This window comes from Metopolophium dirhodum, chromosome 5, assembly GCF_019925205.1.
Source record: "Metopolophium dirhodum isolate CAU chromosome 5, ASM1992520v1, whole genome shotgun sequence".
NCBI lineage: Eukaryota > Metazoa > Arthropoda > Insecta > Hemiptera > Aphididae > Metopolophium > Metopolophium dirhodum.
Window position 1 is genome coordinate 17,661,225 of NC_083564.1, and position 25,887 is coordinate 17,687,111.

At 30.9% G+C, this 25,887-nt stretch overlaps 3 protein-coding genes across 3 annotated transcripts; 2 read left to right on the top strand and 1 right to left on the bottom strand.

Annotated features, from left to right (window-relative positions):
• Positions 1-39: 39 nt before the first annotated feature.
• On the top strand, positions 40-4,132 carry LOC132944943 (histone-lysine N-methyltransferase SETDB1-B-like). Its single transcript, XM_061014513.1, has 2 exons — positions 40-1,192; positions 2,154-4,132. Exons 1-2 carry the CDS (start codon positions 234-236, stop codon positions 4,129-4,131), a joined length of 2,937 nt encoding a protein of 978 aa, XP_060870496.1. The 5' UTR covers positions 40-233; the 3' UTR covers position 4,132.
• Positions 4,133-6,473: 2,341 nt separating this feature from the next.
• LOC132945121 (nuclear RNA export factor 1) lies at positions 6,474-13,488 on the bottom strand. The gene is made up of 14 exons (XM_061014771.1): positions 13,276-13,488; positions 10,763-10,949; positions 10,587-10,686; positions 10,443-10,523; positions 10,267-10,371; positions 10,035-10,191; positions 9,757-9,956; positions 9,588-9,694; positions 9,480-9,516; positions 8,559-8,812; positions 8,306-8,489; positions 7,528-7,704; positions 6,984-7,456; positions 6,474-6,750 (listed from the first exon to the last, which is right to left on the bottom strand). The coding sequence occupies exons 1-14, from the start codon at positions 13,286-13,288 to the stop codon at positions 6,636-6,638; spliced, it is 2,190 nt and encodes a 729-aa protein (XP_060870754.1). The 5' UTR covers positions 13,289-13,488; the 3' UTR covers positions 6,474-6,635.
• An 8,830-nt stretch (positions 13,489-22,318) lies between these two features.
• LOC132944888 (uncharacterized) lies at positions 22,319-24,198 on the top strand. The gene is made up of 3 exons (XM_061014421.1): positions 22,319-22,509; positions 23,128-23,278; positions 24,070-24,198. Exons 1-3 carry the CDS (start codon positions 22,319-22,321, stop codon positions 24,196-24,198), a joined length of 471 nt encoding a protein of 156 aa, XP_060870404.1.
• The last annotated feature ends 1,689 nt before the right edge of the window (positions 24,199-25,887 follow it).

The following is a 25,887-nucleotide window of genomic DNA, read 5'->3' on the forward strand; positions in this document are numbered from 1 at the left end:
ATAATCTCAAAATCGCATTTTTGCATTTTGCACATATCATATTTTGGCTCTCAACCACAGAACTTATTAAACTTAACAAATTTATTTAGTCACGCAACAATTATCCACGTGCCGATTACCGAACTACCGAATTCCAAGTGACCGACGTATTCTTATTTCTTTTGAATTTTCTTTTTTTATTGTTTTCTTGACAAAAGTCGTTTGAACTTTTTACTTATTGTTGTAATAGCGTCATGGACGACGAGTGCATAAATTATAATTGCAAATCAAAACCTAATAGAAAGCTGTTCGACGCGCCAAAGGATGCGTGCAGTTATTACACCGTTCAGTACATGCCAAATCGCAAGGTGTGTAAGCCCTGTTTACAGAAAAGTATCCGATATTTTGACAGTGTCCGTAGGCGATTTAGAAACCAAGAATGTATACTCGACGACGAACATCCAAGAAAACGTAGAACTATTATTGAGTTGTCAGACTCTGATGACGATGATGCCGGAAACAATGCTACCAAGCCATCAACAGAAGACCCCGACCCGCAAATAGCTAAATTGTCTACAACAGTGATACGAATCTTGAAGGATACTGTGGAACCATTACTCTCTAAACAAGACGAACTGTGCGAAAGCTATTTGATTTCTAAAAAAGCCAAACTGGAAGAAAGAAATGAATTAATAAACAATTTAATGCGGGAGGCAGATGAGGGAATCTCAGAAATATACAAAGAATTATACAAGTTTGATAGTCAAAGGAAGTTTAAATTTGATGAAGAGATAAGTATGGTAGATGACTGTGCCCAATGTGGAGTTTGGGATAATGAAGTAGCCATTATAACAACTAAACAGTTACCTGGATTGCCAGATGATTTACCTGCAAGAGTCAAACTAATAAGACCCTTATTAAAACAGGGTGACATAGTGTATGGAATGAAACAGTCACTACTGCATCCGTGGGTTGAGGCGACTATTAAATTAGCAGTGAGTGAAACTAGTAGATATTTTAATATCATATTTGGCGATGGACAAGAAACAGTTTTGAATTATAAACATTTAGCGTACATAAATACTTCAAGGGACGCACAGTATCCAGTAGGTAGTAGAGTGATCGCCAAATTCCAAGATATGAACATTCAATTGACGGATAAATTCTATGTAGGAGTTATAGCAGAACCACCAAAACACCTCAACAATTTCAGGTATGTTTAATACATTTTAATAAATAATTTAGGTAGGTAGGTAATCTTTATATCTAGGTATAGAACATTTTTTCAACAATCATTTTCTCATTTAATTTTTGTTTTTGGAACAAAAAAGTAATTAGGTATGTATCTACCATTTACTTATAAAAATCCATTTGTTAAACTTGATGATGGCTAAACTCGAAAAAAAAGTTTTAAACCTATCTGGATTAGAACTTACCTTTTTCCAAATGTTTTAATAACTAAGTGAATTTATCCATCTGTTATCCAAGGACTAAGTTATGTACTCCATTATATAATTTTCATTTTAAAATTATAGAGATACCTACATACGAGTATTACATCAGTAAAAACTAAAAAGTTTTAAATAAAATATCTGTCCATGTATTTATAAGAAGTCATGAAATGTAGTCTCTGTTGTCCGGTTTTTATTATAAATAATATGTTTATACTATTCAATACTGGATATGTATCCATAATAATGTTGTGTCATTAAAAAAATTACCTAAGTTATAAACCTAAATTTAATAAAACTGGTATACTTGAAGAAAACAACAATTTACTGAAAAAAATGTTTTAAAGACATTAAACACATTCACCAATTGTTTTAAAAGAAACTTATAATATGTATTAGTTATTAATTTATTTTTATTTTTATTTGGTTTATCATATTGCCCAAATAAATTTGTTTTATTATTATTGGGACGATGGTAGGTAATCCCGTTATTTAAATAAAATAATATAATAACAACAATCTTACTTAATATCAAATAACGTCAAATTATCCTACCTATACTTAATACAATGAACGATAATTTGAATAAAAATTGTGTAATTTTTAAAAACAATTGTCATACTGTTTGAAAACAGACAAAGAGCAGCTTAACTATTTTCTCAAATAACTTACTATATATAATTATCACAGCTTATATTAGAACACTTTTTTGATTTGTCTTAGGTACCTTATATTCTTTGATGATGGATATACACAGTATGTATACCATAAGAATATTCGCCTTGTATGTGGTCAGTCACGAAATGTGAAGGACGATGTACATGAAAATGTTCGTGAATTCATCCATGTTTATTTCCAAAAATATCCAGAACGACCTATGGTGAAGTTTAATAAAAAACAAATAGTTTGCACAGAACTAAACAACATATGGGGTTCAGCCAAAGTGAAAAACCTAGATGCATCATTAGTACAGTTAAAATTCCTTGATACCAAAAACGGACACACAGAGTGGATGTATCGTGGCTCAAATAGGTTGGGCCCAATATTCAATCAATTAAGTAGTAACAATCAAAATAAGCCTGTACGTGGTTTGACTGATGTTTATAAGTTACTAAATCGGCCATATATTGAACTAGAAAACCTGACTGAAAATGATAAAACTATTAATATTGCTGACAGTGACAACATTCGAAACACTCAAGAAAATAGTGGTGTAATTAAATCAATTGAAATACCGGCAAACTGTCCAAAACCTAAACCTTACATTACCCATCAATGTTCTAATTTGTGTATAATATGGGTTCACTATGACTACAGTCAAACAAAATATATGAATGTTTTAAGCATTCCATTACATAATGGATTTATGAGGTCTATAATAACAGATAAAAAAATTAAATTAAAAAAAGTAATATATACCACTCCTTGCGGGTGTAATATAGATAATGAAGACAGAATGCATAAGTACTTAAAAGTGACAGGGTGTGATATTAGCCAAATGACTATAGATTTATTTAATTTTGATTGTATGGTGGATCCGCTGTCTTTGTTTAGCGTACCAAAAGTGTTTATTCGCATACCCGACATATCATACGATATGGAGCTTAAAACAATAAGCGTTGTAAACAGTTTGAATGCCTCGGTACCAAAACCCATAATGTATATAAAAAATCGCAAAACTACCCCTGACATTAATTTGAATACAGACTCAAAATTTTTATGTGGATGCGATTGTATTGATAATTGCGAAGACAAAGAAAAATGTTCCTGTTGGCAACTTACCAACGAGGGTCCAAAAAATTATCCCAATTATTTCAAAGACCATGATGACATTGGCTACAGTTTCAAACGGCTACACGAACGAGTAATCACTGGTATTTATGAATGTAATGCCAGTTGTAAATGTAATAAAACTTGTTTAAATCGAGTTGTTCAAGAACCACTGAAGACATCACTGCAATTGTTTTTAACTGAAAATAAAGGATGGGGGGTGAGAACGCTTGCTGATATTCCCAAAGGAAGTTTTGTTTGTACATATCTTGGGGTGGTTCGCACAGACGATGATACCGAAAATGATTTAAAAAATGATTGTTTAAACTGGGGCCAGTTTATGGCAGAATTGGATTTTATCGAGACAGTTGAAGAGGCCAAAGATGGATATGAAAGTTATGTAGTCCAGCCTGAAGACGAAAGTGAACATAATACTAGTTCATCTGATTATGAAGAGTTGTCTACTTCATCATCTGATGATGCATCTGATGATCCTAATTGGGCAATGCGGAATAAAATGAATAAAATGTTTGTATCTAAAATGTCGTTAAGGAATTTACAACATACAAATACAAAAATTGATGGTGAACATGAACTTTCCAAGTTAAATACTCAACAAAAAGATCAAAATGAAAGTAAATCTTTGCGAAGGTTCCTAGATAAAGACTGTGGCGCCTACACATTAGATTCTAAAATCAGTGGAAACATAGGTCGCTATTTTAATCATTCCTGTGACCCTAATATATTTATTCAAAATGTTTTTGTTGATACACATGACCTCAGATTTCCATGGGTGGCGTACTTTGCGCTATCAAATATTCCAGCAGGAACCGAACTAGCATGGGATTATAATTATACTGTAGGATGCGTGAAAAATAAAAAACTTCAGTGCTATTGCGGGGCAAGAAATTGCAGAGGTAGACTTTTGTAACTATTTGATTTGTTTATTTAAATAAAAGTATTATATAAAAAGTTTGAAAAATGTTACTTTGTGATTTTCTCTTTTAAAATTTTTTCTGTCTTCAATATTTTGTAGTACAACATAACTATATTTGCATCTTGCATACAATTATTTTCACATGTTATTATAAGACTTAACAATATGTTTTTAAGTAGGTGTACCAGTTGTCCTGTTAATAAACTACATTTTCCATGTCCCAATAACTTTTTATTCATAAAAATAATTGTAGGTATACGAAAAAAGATTCTGAGCGAAGATAGTCTGTCAGCCAATAATAGTACTAATTATATTTAATGATATTATTGTGATTAAAGTAATTTATTTTACTAATAGGCATTAGTACTATACTGGGTTAAATTAATTTAAAATGACATTGTGTTTACCGATAAAATATAATTATATACTTTAAAAATGTCAAGTACCCACAAATAATTTTTTTAAATTACAGCAAAATAACTAAATATTTTACTGACAGTTATAGAAAAAAACTCTTTATACTATTTACTCTTTATACTGTGATGCGACAAGATATTAGCTAAAAAATTATTTTACTTAGAACCTTTAAACAGTTGTTCAAGCGTTCAAGGTAATACGTCATACAATATTAGGACGACTTTCGTCTTTCGGTAAGTTGGTAAGTATAAAATAATTTAAAATCTTATATTTTATACTTTGACTTAACTGTACTAAATACAGTACCTATTTTCAATAATTATAATATATTACAAATACAATAATACTAAATGATATATATATGTACTTGCATAATATGATGCGTATAACGTATTACACTATTACCATTGGTTTAAAAACATACTATAAAAAAAAATAGCAAAAATAGTATTTATAATCAATGGGTGTAATATTATAAATTTTTAATACTCTGTGAATATTAAATATAATAACTATTATTAGATATAAATTATTATTTATTAATTAATATAATATTTAGTATTTTGGATTATTAATTCCTTTTTTTTTTAAAATTCATTTTACAAAATTTAATATATTTCAATCTGTGGTTTAGGAATAAAATTAAGTTAACGTGACAATAAAATAAATTAACTCATAAGTCATAAGTTACTAAATTAATTTACCTAACTCATAAATTATTTGTAATTATTTATGTGTTGTGAGTTTTGATGGTATTGTTAGATATAGATCATGTTTTCTATAATATTTAATACTGAAAAGTTTTATATAAGCTCATAATATGTTGATTTTGATAGTCAGCGTGAAATTTTTTTTTAATGTTGCCCAATGATAATTTTTTAATGTCCACTGCTTTAAAATATTAAGAACCGACTTTGAATGGGCTTCGTTCCAAATGCCAAACCAGGTGGTAAAAAAGGGATAAAATAGGTAACCGCTCTGATGTACAGTAGGTGTCGAGTACCTACACGAGTGTATTCCACGCCGTTGAGTAGGTATGCACATAGGCGCCATTTGGGTTAAATTATTTGTGGGGGTGCTGGATTTATGTCAACCACACTTTAATTGAATACCTAAAAAAATTTCTCAAGTGTCTCTCTGTCCTTATCCTATGTCATAAATGCTCACTCACTCATAGAACTGTAATGGAAATTTGTCGGTCAATCGCATGCTGAAACTATGTACCTAAATAAAATTATAGTTTTGATTTTTTACATGATTCTTCAACATTATTATGGTCTATATGTTGTATAACCTTTTAATTCATAATACTGTATACATATTATATTTATAATTAACTTATGTTTATAGTGTATTTGGAACTATTTCATTTGTAAAATATATATTTTAAAACTAAGTTCTATTTTACTCTATGTATTCTTGATATTCTTTTATCTGTACTATTTGCCTTACGGGCATAATCAACATTTATGATGAAAATAAATAAAAAATTATAAACATTTTAATAACTGAAAAATTACTTGTTCAAATTTAGAACCAGCTGGTATATTAAAATTTAAAAAAAAAATGTATACACTAAATAATTTACAGTAAAAAGGGGAGGGTTTCAATTAAAATTCATAAGTTTGTATCACTCCAGAGCATTCTTTAAGTAATACAAAACATCTCAAGAATTTGAAAATGTGGTCTTTACGTATATTATTTAAAAATAAAAAAGATAATACTCAGACTAAATGATATTCGTTCAGTTCAATGCCATACAATGTGAATAAGTGTTTTATAATATTGTTATAAGTCATTATATATAGACTATGTATATCATGATAGACTATTATAATAATAACAAAATATGTAGGTATGTTATTTTATGTTATTTTTTTTTCACCAAAGTCACAGTTTTTTTTTATAATTTTATTTGCATAGATCAAAATTCTTAATTAACAATAACAAAAATAAATAAATATTGATTATAAAAAAAAGTTTACATATTGTAATTAACATTATAAACACAACTGAGAAATTAACCAAAACAGTTATAAAAAAAAATGTCCACATTATCATGAAAATTAAAGTAGCACTCATTATGTTTTGTTATAGACGCTTTGATTTATGAAAGCCACACTTGGAATATTAGATCTCATGTCTAAAAAACATGAAGCCGCTTTAACATAATCCCAGCCATTTTCTTCTAAACATCTGTAAAAAATAGTTAATAAATAATATATTAAAATCACAATAAAGTTGACTGGTGGGCTAAACAATTTGGAAAACAGTTTTTAAGGTGAGTTTAATAATATTGTCATAAAATTATAAATATCAGATGAAAAAATGTTCCATTCTTCTCAAATCGTAACCAAAAAATAAGTAATAACAATAATTCCATTTTCAATAATATGATAAACAAGACCTAAACATAGATAATGACTTACTTTTCAGCCCATTCATTATTCATACCAGACTCATTTGAAAAACTCTTAATCATAGTCAACTTATGGGGATTTTCATTTGCATCAATGATCAAATGTACAGGCACTTCAGTTGACGATTGATTTATAGTGGTAAACGCTGTAGTCGAAACCGTTGTTGCGTTGAGCATAGAAAATGAAGCAGTTGATTGCTGCGGAAAATCAGGTTGGAAATTTACAGATGCTCCAGGCGCCATATGTTGGATCTGTGGAGTAGATGTCTGCATGTCCCCTAGACAAGAAGATGATGGCTGCTGTCGATTTATAGGAGCCTTCACTAGTGAAGGCTGATAAAATGAAAACATGGGTTGCTGTTGATGGAACGGCGATGATTCCGTTTCATCTATATCTTCTATAAACATTGTTAAATTTTGGTTACTGTTGCTATTTAAATTATTTCTTTTTGGTTTGAAAACATAGAATCGTTTTGAAGTCTCCTGTAATGCAAAATATTTCTATAGAAACATATACCTACTTAAAAGATGAAACAAAACAAAAATTCACTTACTACTAATAAATCTTCGGTGATTGTTGTTATAAACAACATATCACTAATTATACTCCAACCATTTCCGACCGGCACTATACAGAATGTTCTACAGAATGATCGGCATATATGCTTATAGTTGGTTTCTTTAAAGTCTTCAACAAAAACACCATTTAGGACAATCTGAACCAATATGGCCTAAAAAAAAAAAAAGTTATTTAAATAACAAGATAACATTTGTTTTTAATCCAATTATTTTTATGTTATATTACATTAAGTAAGGTATACTATTAATTTATTGTCATATTTTGATAATATCTGTTTAAAGGGCCTTGCCTGTGTATATATGAGGATGATGTCAGCGCACTGTTTGTTTTCTCTATCTGGCCTACGCGCAACATAGACAAAACGCATTTACGCAAAATCATTTTTTTTTTATGTTTTTGACTAATCTTAGAGTAAAACCACCTATTATAAAAACGACAGAGATTAATTGTTTTGAGGGTATTAATTTTCCTAACTATTGTCCCAATAACAATTTAAAGAACATTTAAATTTATAATTTTTTTTTTTTATTTTGAAAGTCAAATAATAATGAAATATAAAACCAATATGTCAATATGTCATACCCTCAAATTGTATCCTTCATCATTTTTGTAATAGATGATTTTACTCTAAGATAGCTCAAAAATCATAAAAAAACTATTTTAGGTGAAAGCATTTTATCTATGTTGTGCGTAGTTCTGAGAGAAAACAAATATTGCCCTGACATCCTCTTAAAATAAAATAAGATACTCACAGTTGCCAATGGAACATCAACTATGAATGAGCCAAGATCATGCTTGGTTTTAGGTAACTTTCCTAAAAAGTCTATTATGTTTTCCTTGCCTCTATGTAACAAACAATGTCTTGGTTGATTTTTTTGCTTAGACTTCAAAAAATTTCTACTTTCAGGTAGGTACAGCGATAAACTACCTTTATTACTAAAATTAAACACAATTACAATTAGTTAACTGAATTTTGTTTCTTGGTTATTCATATTATATACCTACTTTTTAGGTAGAAAACAACTGGATAATGTAAATGTGGCATTTTCACTGTAAGCTTCTGAAACCATTTGTCTAGACACTTGGTTATCGTATCGTTCATAGTATTGTGTGAGAAATGATTCTACCATAGTCATAACTGGATTTGGCAATTCAGGATTATGGCTTTTTGGTATTGGGTAACTATTGCCCAAGTTAACTGGCATTTTGAACTTGGATTCAACAATTGCACTGTACCGAGACGGCACTTCTGAGTTATCCTGAAAACAATTAAATATCATTGCATTACATCCTAAACATCATCTCAAATTAATAAATATAAACAGTATTTAAAACTTGAAACGTTTGTTCATCAAATATTTATTTATATTTTACCTGTTTTCAAGTACTAAATTAGATTATGGTAAGGTAATAAATCGAAATTCTAAATATTATTTTTAATGCAATCAAGTTGTAATATTTATTATTATTATAGCTACATCTTTCATCCAACAGACATAAGGAAAAACTTAATTTTTTGTTTAGCTAAATGCATAAACTATAATAAAATATATCACTATTCGACAATAAAACTACTATTACGCGTAAATAAAATACATGCTATTATAGTTATGTTATAATGTGTATAAGGTTCACGTTTTATCAATCATCAATTATGTCTCAATTTGAAATTTTTTATTTTAATATAACTGAATCAAACTTATGTTTATCATAGCCATTGCAAAACTCATGATGTAATTTTAATTTGAAATTTAAACCAGGTAAGATGATGTACTTACTTTAGAGTTATAGACATCTTACCTTAGAGGTTTAGGGTACACTAAAAATAATCATGATATTGTTAACGCTAGAACTAAACATCGGGCTTGATGTTCCTCGCTATCACTTAGTGTACAAATAGAATAAGATAAAATGGATGACACTTACCAACTTGTTTAGCATAGGAAAAAATTTTTGTATATCCCTAAAACATGTATAGTATGAATATATTAGGTTAAGTGGTGTTAAAATTGGAGCATAAAAAAATATGCATACCGCCTGTAACGCTCTTTGTCCTTTGTGTTACACACAGGATTTCTAGACAAGTTCAGCCCTTCAATAGTGTAACCTGAGAGACACTTTAGCACTTTTAAATCAGATAACTGCAATACAAATTATTTTAGAGTATATTGGTCTTTTAAACTAAAAATTAAGAACACATTACTTTGTTACTAGCCAAATTCAATACTTTCAGTTCAGGGAACAACCTACGTATCCATTTAAGACCTTCACCTAAGTATATGTGATTGTTTTCAAGACTCAAGCCATACAAGTCATGTTTGGTATGTTGAGCAGCTATGTTGAGCGCTGCCAAAAGAACTGCTGGTCGATTTAATGGTACAAACATTTGTTCATTGGTAAAAACTATAACAAAAATAAAAATGTATTTCCATATTTCTTTTAAACTATTATTAACTTAATATAAAATAAACTTTTACTTACGTGGACATGCATACAATTTTGACAAATCCAAACTCTTGTCACTAGGATTATAACGAGTCGCCATGGCCTTTACCATTTTCTCTTTTACTTCACTAGATACTGGTGTCAATGATGTAGGACCATGTGGAGGCAAATATGATGACACTTTTAAAGTTAACTAAATACAAATATTCATGTTAAAATAAATTAAAAAACTCTATCATATGTCTACAAATGCATAATGTCAACTTACTTTTTGATCATCTCTTTGTGTTATCTTATAACTAGCGTTGTGCAATACTTTAGCAACTTTATTATCATCAACAAGAAATCTTAATGCATTATCAAAATATTGCTTCTGTAAAATAAATATTAATTATATTAATAAATTCTAAAAGTAGGTATACAAATGGCATAGAAATAGCATACATTATATGGATAAAACACAACCGGTGTGATATAAGTTTTTATTATTTTTAAGACTTCATCACTATCTTCAACATTTGGCACCTTAAAACCAGAATAATTATAATTTAAACATGTACAATGGATATATTAAAGATTAGAACTTACAAATACTGAATACCATCCAGTACTACTTTCTTTTAAAGACCAAGATAAGTTTTTGTATTTACCACGACCACAAGGGCGATGATTTCTTCTAGGAAAAGATCTATTAAATGTCCACATTTATGGATATATTATTTAATTTTAGAAATGGTAACAACTAACAAAAATTGAATATATACCGTCGAATTTCACTTTTCGGTTGATCACAAGCCAAGTCATTTGTACCATCCCAACTTTTATGAAAATGATTATCTCCACGGTTGTTTGCTTTAAATGTCACCTTTTTATTAAAACCACGACGATCTGAGTATCGATCACCACCGCCTTCACTAGTACTAGGTCTTGAAGTTCGTTCATGTTCACAATCTGAAATTTTGAAATTTAATATTAACAGTGATGGAAAATAACTAAGGATTTTTATTAATTTGTTGTTTGTAGTACCTACCTATAAATTAAGATTACAAATTAATATTATTTAATATATTTTGTGGCTCGTACAAATACTGAGTATTTCTATTTCTTATTTGAATAATTCATTTATAGAAAAATGTAGCAATTTAAAATTGAATACCTATCTGAAGATTTGTACAAAATTCACATGCAAAAATTATCAGGACACTTTTTTTTTTTAATTCGTAGTTGGGTATACAGAAAACGATGATGTAGTAAGAATTTGGCGGTCGGACTTGGTTTCGAATCTATGGCCTTTGAAAGTTTATAATTTATTGTGATAATCGCGTCTTACATTATAGTCGGTAGCTTCGGTGCGCGGCAAGGTTTTTAGATTATAGGTTAGGTAAGTTAGGTTAGCTCCATAGATAATAAAAGAATGGATAGGCCATTCCTATATTAATGTACGTGGGGTTTACGTGCCGGAATGTGGATGAGAGACAGACTGCTCTAATATGGTGCTTCTCACTCTAGCAAGGGGTTTTATTATTATTTTATTATGAGGCCCCTTGTAACGTTCATGCACGTGTGATAAGATGTCATGGCCTATCCATTCTTTTATTATCTATGGTTAGCTCACGGCCTAAGATATCTTAGTCCGAGGGCAAGGTGTATTGATATATCAATACACCTTGTCCGTGGGTTAGCTATAATCTAAAAACCTTGGGTGAGTGGCGCGTAAAGACATGATAACACTGATCGATGGTATGCCGCTGGGTGGTATGATGTCGGGTAATAATAACCATGAGTATTTAGTTCTTTATAATGACTTACTAATACTATAGTATTTTAATAGTTTAGTATAGCATAGTAGCTATACAAAGTGTAACAGAAAGAACTGACCAAAATATTAAATTGATGCTACTTCAACGTATGACAAAAATTGATAAAATGATTTGATTAGTAAATAGTTAAAGAAATATACCCATGTTAGCAAATTTCCAAAAATAATATTTTTAAAAAAGTAATTGCGTTCTAAATTAATTTAATCAAAAAAAATATTGATTTTTTAAAAAATTCTAAAAAATAAACTACTTGACGTAGATGAATGTTTTTACCACCCAAACCCTTCTTATAATCAAATTCACAAATTGGTTATTTTAAATTTATTCAAAAAAATTTAAATCAATTTTGAAATTTTTATTTTCAGTATTAAAAAATTAATATATTTTTTTTTACACGTGTAACATAAATAGCTACAAATTAAATATTAAAAAAAAAATTAAAAATATTGATTAGAACAAAAGTTATTCCAAAAGACAGTTCTTTTTGTATACTATATAATGAGTCAGATTTACCGCTGCCAACGTTGTTGGTACAGATAATATATTATAATATATCTATAAGCCTCGCTCAGCTAGTCATGTATATTTTTCACAAAGATGCCTAACGTAAATTGTGTAGTTTTCGGGGGGGGGGGGGGGCTAAGGGTACTATGATAGCCCTCTCACAATTGACCGTGTTTATTTTAGCTTATATTATATTAAGAAAATGATTTTACAAAAACCCTATAGCCCCTCCCCCATACAAAATTCTTGGCTACGCCACTGCCTAACGTGTAACAACTGACATTGCCAGTTAAGCATGACAAGTCGCTGACGATACTTTCCGTCTCCGATCGGAAAACTCTAGATCCTAAATACACTCCTATACGGACCTCTCGTAACATTGCCAGTTCGAGCAGTAACACTTGTAATATTGCACTCGCTTCCATCGGTTGCAGGTTCCAGTCAGTGGCGTATCTACGGGGGAGGAGGGGGGGGGGTCATACCCCCATGAAGACCAAATTTTGTACACGATATAAAATTTATATAATAATATGAATATAATATGTGTATACTGAATGTCCGTTAAAAATTGTATATCCCCACTTGCAAAAATCCTAGATACGCTACTGTACAGTAGGTACCCAGTATATATTTTAATGTACATTATAGATGAGAATTCCTGTCCTATAGCCGTCGAGAAACGCGTAGTGAAACCGAAAAAAAAAGAAACGAATACGCACAATCCAATAATCATCATGTTTGAAATGTGGGTACGACATATGAATATATTATTTTAAGAAACAATATTTCGATATAATCGTGATTGAATGAAAACAGGAAGCACGTTAGTGGTAGATGATAAGTTGGCCTAACCAACTACAGTTAAGTTCAGTCGAGCTTTCCGAGCACCCAACCATCGATGCCAAGACACCATAAAAGCGTCGATTTGTATACAATATTATTTACCTACTCACCTAAATCTGCCATCGGTTTTGCGTCCTTCTGGCAATCTGCCAGACATGTTCAGTAGACGATAAGTCGTCTAAACGATTATGTTTGAATATTAAACAATCCAAAATGTAATAGGTACTATAAAGTTTCGTTTAAAGTGTTTGACTATAGTAATACGCACACTGCACAGAAATCACTAATCAGAAAACAGCAAAAAATTAAAACGTAAAATACGATCACAGAAATAAATCGGCCAACGGGATTTGATAAGGTGACTCCCCCAACCGTGGTTGATAAATGAGTATAACATAAAAAATATGGTTGCTCCCCAACGATGGACATCGGTAACACATCAATGCAGGGTTGCCACACTTTCAACTTTCATTGTCGTGCATTAATTATACATATATAAAATATACAATAGATTTTTCATTGGCCGCATAAAATCGGTGAGCGAAAAATGGAATTTTCCGTTATGAAGCGCTGTCCGGCTTACGTCGACCCTATAGTTGTTGGATACTTGAGTCGTTGGATGTCGAGTGTCGTCGACCATAGAGAAGAATAAAAGATATTATAACTTATAAGGATGTCGACGTTGTGTCGTTGTGATCGCTACATAATGATAGTATATTAGTATACTTGTTCCAACTTATAGGTAAGTATACATTAATTATCAATTTAAAAAATATAATAATATAATTACAGATTGATAATTTCCATCATGGTAACATACCTTACCATATGCTTGGATATATTATTACCGGTTTGATACCGGGTGGTGGTGTTATAGCCACTTTTTATCCGGCTCATAAGTCATAAGTAATCGAGCGATACTCAAATATAATATAGGGCTAGGGTTTACAATATGCAATATAAAATATAGATATTATAATAATATTGTATAGTACCTCAGTACCTGTGTGCTTATTAATAGACTGTGATGAAAATATTTAATAAATAAGTTTTAATAGGTACCTACAACCTACTTGACATTATTGACAATAGTGGTTAGGTTAGTGGCTCGTGGGTTTTTAATGAAGTAGTGCACATCCAAAAAAAAAATTTAACCAATATTATAGGTATATATTTATATAGATATATATATATATATATAGTAAATTGTATTAAATAATTGTTTACAAATTGTAGTTATTCACCAATTAGCTTTCATATTGTTTAAATTTTTAAACAGAAACACGATTGTTGTTTTGAATTTCCGATAATGATCGACTAACATTATTTATCAGCTGACAATCGGAGTATAATAAACGAATGAGAGTCACATTTTATATTATATGATAATACGCGTTTGTCATCGAATATCAAAACCAATTTTTCTGTGCCTAAACTAAACATTTCTTGTGGGCTTTGGTGTTAGTATAACATCGCACTGTCAGTAGGTACATTAAGAGGGCCGTATACATATAATAAAAATGGTAAATTGTACTGCAGAATGCAGGAGAGTGTTTTTAATATTTAATAGCTTACAGACTATAGTAGTTTGTAATAGTTATCTTCAGCCACATATAAGTATAACAAATTGTATTCGAAAATTTCTTGTAAGTTTGATTATATGTACTTTTAGATTCTGAGCGGAGCGATGACTGTATTGATTTTACAGTGATGTGTGTGTGTTTTTTTTTTGTATCTGTCATCACGGTTTGGGGCATTGAAACTGCTTCGACTTTCTTCAACAGTATCTTGTTTGATGGGAAAGTGAATCTAGTTGGTGCATTCGGAAGGTCAGAATTTGAAATTGTTTTCAAAAGCGCAGGGTAAGAACATAAAAATTAAGGAGAAACGATAATTTTTTGACAAACTCGATTTTGGTTTTTGGTGTAACTCTAAAACAAATGACCGTATAAACATGAAATGTTCACTGAATGTTAATATCAGTATTTTCTTTAAACCATAAAATATTTTGATTTGTATTGTACTGTTTACGGACATTTTCAGTTACCAAGTCTTTTAGTTTTTTTTCTATAAATTTAAAGTTCAAATCTTGACAAATTTCGTAAGAATGTCGAAAATGTGCAAATTATTTTGAAATATAATTTCTAAAAATGATGCTTTTTAAAAAGTAATACAAGATTTCTCATAAATTTGTCTAACTTTATCAAAAAAAAAAAAAATGTCTACAAGCAAATTAAATTAAATTTTTATGAGCGTTAGAAGTTCATATTATTACAACAATGGATATTCACTCGATTTCTCATCATGTAACGATTTTCTTATATTTTGTTGTAATTCAAAAATAAATTACTGTAAATACATGCAAATTTCATTGAATGTATATTATATCAATTCCTATACTCGATAAAATTTTTAAAATATTTTTAAATCGTTTTGAGCTGTTTACGGACAATTTAAAATTTTAATTTTAGACTCTGAGCGAAGCGATGAATGTATTGATTTTACAATGATGTGTGTTTTTTTTTATTGAGAATTCATAAAAATTTTTATTTTTAAATCTAAGATTTGAAAATGTAATATAAGATTACTCATAAGTTTGTCTACCTTTATCAAAAAAAAATGTCTACAAGAATCTTAAATTAAATTTTTATGTGCGTCTGAAATTTATGTTTTTACAACATTTGACATTCACTCAATTTCTCATGTAACAATTTTCTTATTTTATTGTAATTAAAAACGAATGACTGTAGATACTTGAAAATTTCACTGAATGTTTATATTAGCATTTTCTATACACCATAAAATTTTGAAAATATTTTGACTTTTTTTGAGCTGTTTACGGACATTGTCAGTTTTCAATTTTTTTAGTTTTTTTTTCTATAAATATCAATAAAAATTTTTATGTTGGGTAAAAAAGCGTGAAAATTTAATATAAGGCTCCTGGTATATTGTTCTAATAGCAGTTGAAAAATATTAAAAATACATAGGCACGATTTTTTTTTATAAGCATTTAAAGTTCAAATGTTGACAACATTTATCAAATTTATAATTTATTAATTATTTCGTAGTTAAAAATGTATAAAATGTTTAACTTTTATGGCTTAGGATTGAAAATTTAAAACAAGGCTCCACGTAAATAGGTTATATATAAATTACTTTATTCACAATAATATCATCAAATATACTTGGTAATATCATAGGCTGACTGACCGTTTTCACTCAGAATCGTTTTTCTTATACAATGATATTATATCATTGAATTCAAATTTAACACCATCCATTACGGTGACCCACTTGTAACCTACTGTACAGCAGAGCGACATCCACTTACCCACCTTTTTTTAATTTTTTTTCTATGAATATCAATAAATTTTTATTTGTTGGGCCAAAAAGTGTGAAAATTTAATACAAGGCTCCTGATATATTTTTACAATAACAGTTGATTATTTTTATTTATAAGCATTTTAAGTTCAAATGTTCTTTGATTAAATAACACAAGTTCACTTATATAATATATATTATGTAATGACTAGCTATTTCTGAGCTTGATTCTAACTTACATTTTAACCACTTATATCTTTGAATGCAATATACATTTATTTTTGAAATTGGTCAACATATTTATTGTTTAATTATTATAAATATATTATATATATATATATATATTAAATTATAAACCATAATATTAACTATATTTATATTGTGATTTGTTTTTCAGTGTAGTAATTTAATATAACGAAATCGAAAAACTGTTTTCATAACACAACTTAATATAGACGTGTAAAACAAAAGCACCTATACTATAACATCTATTAAGGAATAATTGTTTAGTTTTAAATAAAGATTAGACTTTTTGAAAATAAAATATTAAAACATATATGTCACAATCTATATTCCTGGAGTTATAAATTAAAATTATAAGCTTACTTATACAATATGAAAATACGGTTCAATTTGAACGTGATAATTCAATCTATTTTTTTTCTGTACAATTTTTCTGTAAAAAATTTAAAAATTTATCAACTAAGAGTGAACTTAGTACGTATAAATAATTATTTAGGTATAATAAATCAGTTCCGCACGGCAAGTCGTCTGTAGAACACGTCCGTTGACCGTCGTGCACGTACACTATCGCCCTTCGCTTATCGCGTCATTAAATCAATGAGTACCTACTAAGTCGAACCGTATTATTCAGTATAATTACTAACGTTTTCCGTATATTCCGCACGTTTAAACAAAAACACAACATAATCCTCAACCACCGTAGATAAATCAGCTGTAGGCCGCAACCTGCAACGTATCAACTGCTGCACCATGCAACGAAACAACTCAGAGACAAATAAATTCAAAAACAAAAAAATGAACTCCGTTAGTTATCACAAAAACTATCTCTCATAAGACGCATGACGTAACTTCTACACCTGCCACTCCAGATAATGACCAAGAATGGAATATTGTTGACAACAACAAACGCACAAGGTCACCTAATAACACTACTTCGCCTCGCACAAAAGAAACTAACGAGTTGCCAAATTTCTCCTCACTAAATCGTTATTCCCTACTCAACACCGACGAAGAAAACATGGATATAGAAATTAACACAGAAATCAAAGAGTCACCTCCACCACCAATTTTCTTAACATCTCCGATTAATTTCATCACTCTGTGTAAAAACTAAGAACAAATAACGAAAACCGAGGGCTTCCTTTGCAAGTCTAACTCAAAAAATATAAAAATAAACCTTCACTCAGCCAGTTCTTACCGTGCCGTTATAGCATTGTTCAACGAGAACAAACTTGAATACCACACGTACCAGACACACGAAGAAAAATCGTACAGAGTCGTTATTAGGAATCTGCATCATACAATCCCTACTGATTACATTAAAGATAAAATTGAAAAACATGGTTTTATGGTAAAAAAGTCACTAACATCCTACAATCTCAATCAAAAGAACCCCTTCCACTATTCTTTGTAGACCTAAACCCATCTCCAAACAACCAAGACATCTTCAAGATAAATAATATATGTTTCACTGAAGTCAAATTCGAAGCCCCACACATCAGATGAGATCTAGTCCAATGCCATCGATGTCAACAGTACGCCAGTACGGCCACACTAAATCATATTGCAATCATCTGCCTAAATGCGTCCAATGTGGTAAAAACCATACCTCGGACCAATGCTCCAAATCCAAGGACCTACCTGCAAAATGAGCACTTTGCAGCAAGGCCCACCCGGCAAACTACAGAGGATGCACTGTCCACAAAGACCTCCAACGTTTCCGTAAAAAACAACAACCGATCACCATCTCAAGACCGACTACAAAAAACTCCGACACACCTCAAGCCCAACCCAACAGCTAACCTCCTCCAGGAGCATCACATCTGGTCAACGCTCCCGAAAGTTCTCTAAATGAACCCAGCGACACCCAGCACTTATCATTCTCACAAGTGGTTAAAGGTAATAAATCAAATAAGTTAAAATCAAGCCACACAAACGACCCACCCTCCGATCAACTATTTACAAACCAACTTACAACTTCCATATCCGAGTTTAAAACTCTAATCTCTCCCCTCATAACACTTCTTAATCCCTTAATAACCCTTCTTACCTCACTAATAAATAAATTAAGTACCAACAATAGAAACTAACTTTAAACGTAGATTACTCACATGGAACGCAAACGGCATTACACCCCATAAACTTGGACTTCAGGCAGCCTTCAATATTCATAACATAGACATAGCAATGATTTCTAAATCTCACCTGACCCCGACAAAATCTATTAAAATTCTTGTATACAAAGTTTACAAAAGTAATCACCCTGACTTCACTGCCCACGCCGGCTCGGTGATCCTAGTTAAAAATAATTTAACTCACTCCCTTCTTCCTTTTATTAGTGAAACATATCTACAAGCAACAAACATCCAAGTTTCTGTCAAAAAACATTTTAATCCGTCTTTCTCCTCCATCTACTGCCCTCCGGGACCTACAATTAACCCTAACAATTTCATAAATGACTTCGAATCCCTAGGTAAGTACTTCATTGTCGCCGGAGACCTCAATGCCAAACACTCTTCTTCGGGTTGCCTGGCAACCAACCCAAGAGGCAGAATCCTTTATAACTCAACAAATAACTCCAACATAAAAATATTATCGCCCTCTAACCCCACATATTGGCCAACACACCAAAACCGTCACCCAGATATCCTTGATATCTTCATCGCAAGAATACCTGCACTACTAATATCTCCAACACAAACGATCTGTCATCTGACCACTCACCAATCATACTCGACCTCGAAATTCCCTGTTCAAACTCCTCCACAAATCCTCAAAATCTTGGAAAAATAGATTGGCTTACTTTCCAACAACTCATTGAAACTCGTACACTACTCAACCCTTCGCTAAAATCAAACGAAGACATTTATAGCACTATCCAAAAGCTCACTTTGGAAATCCAAGAATGCATTCACTTAGCAACAACACCAAGCACAATTCACCCCAATAACCTTCTTCCAAATCATATAAAATCTCTTCTTCGTGAAAAACGAAAAGCAAGATCCTGGTGGCAAGGGCACAAATGCCCCATCGACAAACACACTTACAACCAACTAAATAATAAACTAAGGGAAGCACTCCAACATCACAACTCCATCACTTATCAACAATATATTCAAAACCTAACAACTCATAACTCTTGTCTTTGGAAAACGACAAAAAAAAATCCTAAAAACTGTCTCAACTTCCTCTTCCCTCCGTAAAGAAGATAACTCATGGGTGGTCTCTGACATAGAAAAAGCAAACCTATTTGGCCAATATTTATCCCAAACCTTCACTCCAAATGACATAACTCTAAATCCCACTCAAAGCCATATTGTCACACATTTCTTAGAGTCTGCATTACCCGTCTAACTCCCAGCTAAACATACTAGTCCTGGTTAAATCGAATTTATTATAAAAAAACTCCATAACAGAAAAGTCCCCGGGTTTGACCGAATCACAAATCGTACTGCCAAAAACCTACCCAAAAAATGTATCATATTACTTTCTTATATATTTAACGCAATGCTGCGTTTATCCTATTTCCCCCTTACCTGGAAATTTTCAGAGATAATAATAAATCCAAAACCCAACAAACCTCCTGAAAAAGTAACTTCTTATCGCCCTAAAAGCTTACTCCCAACATTATCTAAAGTATTCGAAAAAATCCTATAAAGAGGCTTATACCACTAGCTATTACGGCAAAAATTATCCCAGACACTCAATTTGGATTCAGATCCAATCACTCTACCATTCACCAACTCCACAGGGTAGTAGACACTATCTCAGTTTATCTAGAGAAAAAACATTACTGCGCTGCCAGAAGGACGTCGCACAAGCGTTTGGTAGGGTATGGTTTGATGGCCTATACTCTTCAAACTTAAAAAAATTTTGCCTTCACCTTACTTCCTATTGCTTAAATTATATTTGAGCGATCGTACTTTCGTCGTACGCCAGAACTCAAGCCACTCAAACTACTTCAACATCTTAGCTGGAGTTCCCGAAGGCAGCGATATTGCTCCTTTTCTCTACAATATCTTTACGCACGACATCCCTAAAACTTCTTCTACTGAACTCGGTTCCTACGCGGATGATACGGCAATTGTGGCCTCCAATGAAAACCCAAACACAAATTGGTACAAATAATTGTACTTATTAGGTGTATGTATAGCATTTTCCCATCAACAATTATGTGCATAATATATTACCTACTCAATTATGAATCTATACACTGTTTGAATTGAATTTATTCAAAGAAAATTAATGATCTGACCATTTTTATTCCATATAATTAACAAAATTAGTCGCAGGAATGCCAATAGCCAATAACAATAGGTACCTGCTATACAGAATGATTGCTCCTGGTACTTGGTAGTATGAAATTATCTGGTATCTGAAAATGTTTGCTTTATTAATTTTTGAACAACACGATTATCAATTAATTGTATTGAGTTTATTTATCATAATATTTCGGAATTTTGAGGCAAATGGAAATATTTCAATTTTGCATTCGTGCATGTATATTTATGGCATTTCAGCGCATTTCTTTGTCCAGAATCCAGTTTAAAAATAATATAAATAATACATTTTTTTAATAACGCATGATTTGTATTTTAATATTTCAATATTAATGAATATTTAATTTGATTATAATACTACATTGTTTAAACAATATATTATATTTTATTACAATATTCAGCTCTGCACGAAGTGAAAATTATATTGTTTCAAGTGGTATAATTGCAGAGTAATGTTATGAAACTTTGTTTCAGGATAATTTAGGTATAGTTGTTTGCAGTGTTGAGTTTATCTAGATAAATATTCTTTTATCTTTTATCTTATCAAGATAAATAGAGATTATTAATTTACACAGTTATCTAAGATAAAAATCACCGTTATCTAGATGAATTTATCCAGATAATTGAATTTATTAAACGGCTTTTATTTATTATAATTTATAGGTAGACAATCAAGTAATTTATTAAGTAGGTAGTATTTACTAATAACCATCGACATTTTCGGTAACATACTATTAAGTTATTCTATATTGCTACAAGATAACGGAGAATGCCATAAACCAATATAAAAAAAAATACCAGATAATTTATCTAGATAAAAAAAAATTTAGATATCTTTATCGTTATCTAGATAAAATTATATTTATCTCTGCTCAACACTGGACTTATTTGCTCTGAAACAGGTTGTAATTATTTCCAAATAAAAATTAAGAAATCCTACTATACAAGTTATAATATAGGTGGTAAGTTAAAATGTAAATTATTGATGTACATTTTGATTTTTATTAGTATATAAACACGCACATTATTAATCATTATGTATAACTTTCACGTGTAATCAATTTTTCGCGATTTTCTCGGGACCCTATAATATTGTAGTTGGCCACAAAATGTCTCGTGTGCAAGAATCCTATAATATATGATCATCGGTTTCGAGATGACGGTGTTTCGTTCCTATAGGAAACGAGTGCATATTATAATAATATTATAGTTCAGCGTTTACATACGGTTTCAGAAAATTTGCAAATTTCCGAATACATGTGAAACCTTTATAATATTCTATAATACATATTACTCTGTCGGTTGGAAAATGTCGAATGAAGACGTGTATACGAGCTGTAGTGGCGACGATACATCGATCGAGTCGAATATGGTCAGCAAACCTCAGACTTCATCAGCATTGTCATCGGGGCTGTTGTCATGCACATCGCAAACGTCGTCTAGCCCGATTATGCAGAATTTCCTCAACTACGATTCGTCAAGCCTCACTTCGGATGACACGTAAGGTTCCACGTCATATCGTTTTATAGCCATGGCGCATATTGTTAATAATATACACTGGGGTTGTAAAGTATCATTAAAATTCAATAAAATAAACAGTATAGTGCTGTCTATAACGTCTTAAGCACTGTGTCGGTCAATAATGAGATTTGACCCTCGGCACAATCATTTCCTAACACCTTTAACAAACAAATTAAAATTAATTTCATTGAATTTTGCACAGCAATGACTTACAATAGCTTTACTTTCTATATAAAATCAAAATTTGTATGCAAAGACTTAGGAAATCAAAGTTTTGTCGTAGTACGTTAAAAAAAAGTGTAAATTCATCATGTATCGTAACGATTTTTCAGGCCAGGGTAAATACAGAGTATTGCATTACCCTATGGCCTATACTGTCATACCTAATGAAGTTAGACATTTTAATATTTTTTATAACTATTGCCTTTGCCTATTGGCGTTGGACTCCGATTTTGAAAAAAATACTTGGATTCCTTGGGTACCGACTACTTGCACTGCATTGTCTCACGCATACGTCAATGCGTATTGTATATAAGTATAATTGCATATACATTTTTACCCTCCCAAATTTTCGGTGTTATTTTTTTTTTTCCACAGGTACTATTCGTCGTTCACATATTTCGTTAGCCATTCTATTGGGCTCGGGTTCTTGTGCCTACCATACGCGTTTAAGCAGGTGGGCGTGATCACCGGCTTGGCATTGTGCTTTATCGCCGGATTGATGTTTACCTACACCTTTACTACCTTGGTGAGTACACAAATGTTTACACTAGAACTACCATGGAAAGCATGTAGATATTGTGTGACGACATGTGATGTGTGTGTGTGTGTGTGTGTATAAGGCGGAACGGCGGGGATGAACCTATTCTGTTTCTTTAAGTTTAGTTATCACATAATTCAAGTAACCAGCTAATAATTCAAAGGTATCGTATAAAATAAACACTCACATATAATATACTTCATAAAAGGGCGGAATACACTATAAGCTCGTTGACCTCATACTCGCCATTTTAAACTCGAAATTTAAACCGTTACTGTATTAGTACCTGCTCGATAATAAGGTTGCATAAGTCAAATACAATTATTTTAATCGAATGCGCGCATAATGTACCAACATATAGGTTATGTACCTACCTTCATTATAGCTACCCTCCATTATAATAATATTATAGCATCGTTTTTAATTGAAACTGCCTTAACAATATCGAACAAAAGATTCAATTTTACTGATTTTAGTTACCTAGTCAATCTATTATTTATACTTATTATAAACACGTGGAAAGATTTTCAGTCATTTTTTAAAACGATCATCTCCAATGTTTTAGGCATTTATACTACACATAAATAAGTATATAACCGTTGTATATAAATATATAATATGTGCACGTCTGTTTCGTTTATAAATCATCATGGATTGAATTGTTCCGAAGGTTTTCTTAAGAAGCCGAATAATGCCTTAAAAATTATATTGGTCTTTTAAGGGATGATATAGGTCTTCTGTCGAAAGTCAAAATATCTGATTTGAAATGTGTTTTATAGTGCCGTTTAAGATATAAACTATGTCAAATACACAGAGTGCCGATAGTGTCGTTTCAGAACTTGATCGAGTACAGCTTGGCATGTGGCCCGAGAGTAATCTGCAGATGGTTTTCAACGTTTTTAAGGTAAACAATATAATATAATGTATATTATAACAATGATAATTGTATTATTCGCCCGCTGAAAGTGATGTATGCATTGATTAACAGTTTGTAGCATAAATATATTATGTAAAACGTCACACAGACAAAGAACGTGACGCATATAAATATTATTATTAAGTATATTATATAGATAGGATTTTTACGAACGGTCCAGTTGTACTTACACCTGTTATACATTATTTTGTTTATGCACTGAAAGGTTTACGTTTATCGCTACGAACCTGACGTTGAATTTTGGGAAGAGTTGTCTGTACACGAAATTCGTGTCGTTGACAATTTACGAGGTACCTATACGTAATACTATTTGTGTCTATATTGTTACCGTAAATGTCATGAATTCAGACATTATTAACTAATGGCTAGTTAAATAATAATAATATAATGCCTGGGTAGATTAGTCATTATCAAAAATAAATTTAAAACTTTGACTTGATAAGTTAGACAAAATAATTGTACATGTCATGCATAAGTTTATCTGATAAAGAGTATCAATTTTTGACTATTAGGTTTTATAAACTTAGGTTTTAGGTCCGTTTACTTTTGGAGACAATATTATATTATAGTGTTATAGGATCTCAAGGATTCCATCTATAGGTATTTATCGTTCAGCTAAGCGGCTTTTTGCACTCCAAAATTACATATTATCATTAATTTACCGTTTATTGATAAATTATGTCGAAATAAATTTGAATATAGTAATAATTATATAAATTGTTCTGAAATAGTGAATTATTTTTTGCTAAAGGTATCTAATTATTTATTACAGCCCTGTTAATTTTGGTCACTTTGGTCATAGTCAATAATAATGATAATGACTGATCAATCCCAAACATTATTTTATTATTTACTTAAGTGCTTATGATATGACATTGTCTGCCTTCGTGTTAAGTAATCACTAAAATTATTATCCAATATAATAGCAATACCTATGAAAAACAATTGACTAGACTAGGTAGCCATTTTTATTTAATGTCTGAAGATCATAATTTACAATAACATATTATATAGGATGTAACAGAAAGACTTGACAAAAAAAAAACGCTTGCCAAGTCAGGGATCGGCATGTAAACTTTCTTGATTTTTAATTTTTAGAAATTTATTAACTGATATCACACTTAGGCGGTATAACAATTTGAATCCAGAAAAATGTCGGTGTGAACAGCCTCACAAAAAATTATTTTCATTTTCATTTAGTGATAGATCTCCGAATTGGAGACCGGATTTCGTTATTTGGGGTCTTATTAGATTCACATTGGTTAGGAGAACTGCAGTGAAGATTTTCAGAATTTTATCTTTAATAGTTAATTCACTACAGAACATTAAAAAAAAAGTTAAAACCAATTTTATTGGGTGTTTTTTGATGTTTTTCAGCTTTACAGCTTTTTAGTGAATTAACAATTGGAGATAAAGTTCTGAAAATCTTCACTGCACTTCTCCTAGCCAATGTGAATCTAACAAGACCCCAAACAACCAAATCCGTTCTCCAATTTCGGAAATCTACTTGATGATCCCTTTTTAATGAGTTATCAACCAACTTTCCAGCTATCATAATTTAGGATAAAACTTAAAAAATAGAAATTTTGGGACTGTTCACGCCGACGTTTTTAAGGATTCAAGTGGTTATACCACTTGGGTGTGATATCAAATCTCTCAT